This window comes from Glycine soja, chromosome 11 (genome assembly GCF_004193775.1).
Source record: "Glycine soja cultivar W05 chromosome 11, ASM419377v2, whole genome shotgun sequence".
Classification (NCBI taxonomy): domain Eukaryota; kingdom Viridiplantae; phylum Streptophyta; class Magnoliopsida; order Fabales; family Fabaceae; genus Glycine; species Glycine soja.
In genome coordinates, this window is record NC_041012.1 from 39413179 (window position 1) to 39419178 (window position 6000).

The 6000-nt window shown below is 35.8% G+C and overlaps 2 protein-coding genes across 2 annotated transcripts; one reads left to right on the forward strand and one right to left on the reverse strand.

The window, feature by feature from the left end:
• Nucleotides 1-1546: 1546 nt before the first annotated feature.
• LOC114373279 (glycine-rich cell wall structural protein-like) lies at nucleotides 1547-2141 on the reverse strand. The gene is made up of 2 exons (XM_028330779.1): nucleotides 1895-2141; nucleotides 1547-1755 (listed from the first exon to the last, which is right to left on the reverse strand). Exons 1-2 carry the CDS (start codon nucleotides 2139-2141, stop codon nucleotides 1547-1549), a joined length of 456 nt encoding a protein of 151 aa, XP_028186580.1.
• Nucleotides 2142-4605: 2464 nt separating this feature from the next.
• LOC114373573 (zinc finger A20 and AN1 domain-containing stress-associated protein 5-like) lies at nucleotides 4606-5598 on the forward strand. The gene has a single exon (XM_028331061.1). The coding sequence runs from the start codon at nucleotides 4833-4835 to the stop codon at nucleotides 5244-5246; it is 414 nt and encodes a 137-aa protein (XP_028186862.1). The 5' UTR covers nucleotides 4606-4832; the 3' UTR covers nucleotides 5247-5598.
• The last annotated feature ends 402 nt before the right edge of the window (nucleotides 5599-6000 follow it).

Here is a 6000-nt window from a genome sequence, read left to right on the forward strand (position 1 = left end):
TTTACTTTCATTTATACTGTAGTGAGATAAAAAAAAAAACTCTTCACAATCACGCTACGGAAGAAAAAAAAATTAAAATTACTCCTAAATTAATTACTCCTTCATTATAAATTTATAGCTTTTTTATTTTTTTATAAAAAATTAAGGCTTGGCCAATTCTATTTTATTTTATATACTGGACAATTTTTTCAATCATATCCTCGTTTAATTATATAAATAATTAATTTATAATTACTCCGAATTATGTCTCAGGATAAATCCATTAAATTGAATTATCTCAACCTATAAAGTTCGACCAACCTAAATTGTGAAGGAAGACCCCAATCAATTTTCAGAAACAATATTTTAAAGATGAAATCATAAATAGTGAATTATACCTTGACTTGAAATAAAATATTTGTTGCTACACTAAGATAAAACGTCTATTGTTACCCTTAAAAGGCTTTTAGACCATGAGTTAGTAGATTTAATTAGCAAATAATTAGTTATAACATATATTTATTTTGATAAAGTCTTTCCTAACTTAAGCATTGTAGTGTTTTTTGTGATTACTTACTTATTTTTTCTAATATCTTATCATTGTGAGGTGACTTATAATCGCCGAGGGTCTGTTTGGTGGTCACAATAAAATAAGATAGGATAACTATCATATCATGTTGTTACCTATTTTTTGGTGTACTAACAAGATATGATTTATTTATCTAATTGTCTATCATATCATGTTGATGTAATGTATTTCTTATCCCGAGGGGGGAATAGGAATAGCAATACAAAAAGGTTAGGCGGGCTAGCCTGCCAACCCACCATAAATTTGGTAAGGCACAGACTTCAGTCCACTAATTCGCTTTGCCTCGTCCCGCTTAGCCCACCAACATGACAAGACAGGTTGGCCTGCCGACCAACTTCTATTTTGTTTTTTAAAATATATATCTATCATTCTTCTACTTATAAAAAATAACAATCATCAAATATACTATACCATGTATATGTAAAAGCTATATTGTATCCTATAGTTTACATTCCTAACATAATAAAAGCATGCATAGTTAATAATTCATTAACTTGGATGAACCCGTAAATGACTTCCAACCACCTAGCAAAAATGTGCATGGCCAAATATGAAGACTCCACAAAGTAGCTTATATTGATTCCTCCTACAAATGGGTTACAAGAATTAGTTTTATACGGAAAGAATTAGTTTGTTCTTTATTAGGATGCACAGGAGGTTGAGATAATGATATGTAGTCAACCAATTTTTGTGATTTTAATTTTCAACTATGTCACTCCTTGTGGCAAATATCATTCCTAATAATACTATTGTTTTTACTGATAAAAATGTACTTCGTTATTTGCTAAGAAACACTAATATTATATATATACTCCAAGTTTTTTTAAAATTTTAATTTATTTCTTAGAAAATATGGCAAGGTAACCTTACCAGCCCTGTTTTTGGCAGGCTGAGTCCACATTGCCATCCTTAGGGGGAAGCTGGGTTAAAAAGCAACAGAATAGGTTAGGATAGTCGTTCTTTCTCCATCTATCCCTTTCACCTCCCAATGCCACCATCGCCATCATTGTAGTCGTCATCACTGTCACGGTCACCAATCCTATCACTATTGTCCTTGTCGCCACCGTCGTCATTGCCATCTGCACCACCCTTATCACTGTAATCGCCACCACCACCACCACAACCACTATTATTGTCACCATCATCTTCATCAAAGCAACCACTACCACCACTACCACCGTCGTCCCCTCCATCATTAACATTGTTGTCACCACTCCACCATCACCACAATAACAACCACCTCCATCTATGCCACCACTTCCACCATTGTCTCTAGCACCATCTTTGTCATAGCCTCCACCACTACTATTGTCGTCACTACTTCACCATCGTCACCACCACCACCATTGTTGATATAACAACCACCACCACCATTTGTGCCACCTCTCTCACCATCGTTTCTACCACCATCTTTGTCATACACAAAACTACCACCACCATCACCATTGTCGTCATAACAATCACCACTATTGTCACCATCATCACCACCATTGTTGAAATAACAACCATCATCATTGTTGTTGCCACCACTCATTGCCATTGTCGTCGCTACAACCATCATCACCATTGCCATTTTCGTTACCATTGTTGCCACCGCAACCAACACCATTACCATTGTCATCATTACCACTACCATCTGGACGAATCACACCAGAATAAGATAGATCCAAAGGTTGTGCAAGTATGAGACTGTATAGTTAATAATGATTTACAGGAATTAATCGGTACTATCTATACCAACAAGATGCATATACTTTTCGGTAGCCTATCACTTAAGAACTCTCACAATTAAGTGTATTTAGCTTGCAGTAGTTATGGGGTGGGTGACCTTCTTGGAAGTTTCCTAGAAAGCGTGCGAGGGAAGACAAAACATGCTAAAAAGTATCATGTTGGTTTGTGGGAACAATTATTGACCTTAAAAGCAGTCGAAACAGATTGTTGATGTCTCAGAAAGGGCTACCCATAAAGGATTTTGACCAATAAAGAGTTGAGTGAAGTGTCACTGTGTGAAATATTAGAGTGTGAGCTACCAAGAAGTCAACAATCAGGGATGTTTCAGTCTCTACCACCATCTTCATCATAGGCATAGTTACCACCATTGTCGTCAACACCATCACCGTGCCCGCCATAACAACCACTATGGTTGTCACCACCATTACTTCATCGCCATAACAACTATAACCATCGTCACTGTCACCACTCATTGTCATTGTCATCGTCGCAACTACCACCACTATTTTCATTATTGTCACATTGCCACAACCGCAATCACCACCATTACCATCATCGTCACTACCACCACCACCATTATCATTGTTGTCAGCACCATCACCACCATCATCGTTGTCAGCACCACCACCGCCATTATCACTGCCAACACTTTCACCATTGCCTCTACCACATCTCATCATAATCATTGTTACTGTCGTTGTCGCCATAACAACCACTATTTCTACCACCACTTACTGCCATTACCGTCGCTGCAACCACCACTACTACCATTGGCGCCACTGCAAACCATGACCATTACTACTATCGTCACCACCACTACTACCATCGTCGCCATAACAACTACCACCATCATCATTGCCACCACTCATTGTCATTGTCATCGCCACAATCACCACTATTCCCACTATTGTTGTCACCACAAGTACTACCACCACCACCATTTTCACTGTCATTGTCGTCACCCCCTTATCGTTATCTAGTTCGTATCATGATGTATATCAAACATTAGACAAGATTAATACTTGTCCTATTCTTATCGTATCATGTTCTTATCGGATTTGTATATCGTATCTTATCCTAACCACCAAATAGGTCCTAAAAGACTTCAAACCTTGATCCACTCATAAGCTCATCCTAATCAATGTTTAATGGTTCCAATTAGTATTCTATTTTGGGTACATAAAAAATCAATGGCATCAAATAATTAAATAAAATGCATTAAAAATGACAAAATAAAATATAAGAAAATATTAAATGAAGATATTTTAATCAAGGTTTAATGAAATTATAGTTCAATTAATTAACCTACACATTAGGCTTAAAAGACAAATAGTTTATGAACATAAAGTAGTATAATTAATAGATAAACATGTTTCTTAATTATATGATCAGGAGTTTAATCCTTAAACTTGTGTATATGAAATAACTCTTGTTTAAACAAAATTAATTTCTTAAATAAATTTTAATATCTTCAACAATTAATCTATAATTTTTTTACTAGGAGATAACATAAATTAAAAAAAAAAGACAAATAGTTTTAAAATGGAGTATTTGATGTAAAGCTTGTGTAATGAAAATATTACAGGATCAATTTTCTCAATTTTTGAAGGAATCATTATATATATATATATATATATATATATATATATATATATATATAAACTACATACGTTTTGTACCACAAGCCAAACTTGCCCGTAACTCTATCATCTCTCTAGCTTAGGGTTCCCAAAAGGTTTCAACGGTTAACCCTTGCTATTTATTGGGTAAAATATATTCGAAATTTAATTAAAATTTAAAACATATTAATTTTACTCTCATAATTTTTTTATCAACTCGATGAATTTAAAAATAAAATAAACTTTTCAAATTTTATAGGAATGTCAAATATATATTTTTTAATTTATTTTTACTTGTTTAATTTTGATATCATTATATTATTCTATAAGAATAATGAAATGAAACGTGTAAAAAGATTTTAAAATGGTATGACATGATATTGTAGGTCGTCTAACAGATAATGAAACATAAGATAGAAAGAAATGATATATAAAATCTTTTAATTAATATACGAAATCCTTGTTGTTTTAAAAAAACTAATAATAAATATTTTTATTGATAAATCTAAGATTTAAATTTTAAATATGCTATTCTTAGACCTACCATAATAATTAATAAATAATTTTATTTCTTACCAATATTGATATTTGATCCATAGAAATGGAAAAATAGCCCCTCAAATGAATAATTTGATTTAAAAAAAAAAGAAGTCAAAAGAGAAGGGGATGTTGCGGTGATGGTGGGACAAGTTGGTAATTGCAGCAGGAAGGAGATGGCATGAAAGAAAAAGGGGTTCCGATACGCGTCTCTACCAGGTCCATATTCCCAATCTCCTTTCATTACCAACCTCACAACACAACCCCTTTCTCTTCTCTTCCAATTACAAATCCCTTCTTCTCTCTCTCTCTCTCTTTATTCTCATTTCACAACTCATCAATCCCCTCTCTCTCTCTCCCAAACGCAAAACCAAAGCATGGCTCAGAAGGCCCAGAAAAACGACACTGAGTTTAAGGTCCCCGAACCCATCATCAACCCCTGCACCACCACCACCACCACCACCACCTCGATTTCCGAACCTTCTAGATTCTTCGATGCAACCACCCCCGCCACTTCATCGCGCTCCCCAAAGCGATCCCTCCCTCTCGACGAGGAATCTCAGACGGACCAAACGACGTCTTCTGAGCCCAAACGCGCCGTGAACCGCTGCTCCGGCTGCCGGCGGCGCGTGGGACTCACGGGATTCCGGTGCCGCTGCGGGGACCTTTTCTGCGCAGAGCACCGCTACTCCGACCGCCACGACTGCTCCTACGACTACAAGGCCGCGGGGAGAGAGGCCATCGCGAGAGAGAACCCCGTCGTGAAGGCCGCGAAGATCGTCAAAGTCTGACAACCCTAAATCGGAGAACAAATCTCGAAGAAGAAGGGGCAAAAAGGGGATAACACAAAACGACGACGTTTCCACTCGATCGCGGTGAGGTGATTGATTAATTAATTATTAATTACTCGCGTCGCGTCTTTTCTTCGAGACGCGACTAGGCGCGTGGGTGGAAACCCGGGGAATTTGTAACCGGAAAGATGAATTTCTCGGTGATCCTTTTTCTTTTTCTTATTTTTAATGTATAATTTCTAAATTTTTATGCCTTTTTTTTTTAATTTGGGTTGGAAATTTATAAATTATTATTGTGATTATTATGTGAATCAGTTTAATGAATGGTTTTTCGTTGCCTTTTTTTTTATTAGATTAAAGTGGTTCATTTATCAGGTTTTTGTACGAAAATAATGTTTTGGTTGACGTAGGAAATGCATATATAATTGACATCTATTGCAACTTGTTACTCATGCCAAATTGTGACATCTTTTACAACTTGTAACATGTTAATCAAGTTTGGGTTAAATTGCTCCAAAGACATTAATGTTTTAAATTTACCAAACGAAATTAAAATTGTGAAGTTAAAATAAAGGACTAGATAAAAGGAGAGAGCATAGGATTCAGGGGAATGTTGAGGGAAATTAGATTGGGGTGTGAGGGTATAGCTGTAAAATTGCGTTGTACTTTGAATTTGGAATTTTCGAGAATAGTGATGATGATAGAAAGTTGGGTGGACCCACTTGATTTGACATGTGACGCTTTTTTAAAATAT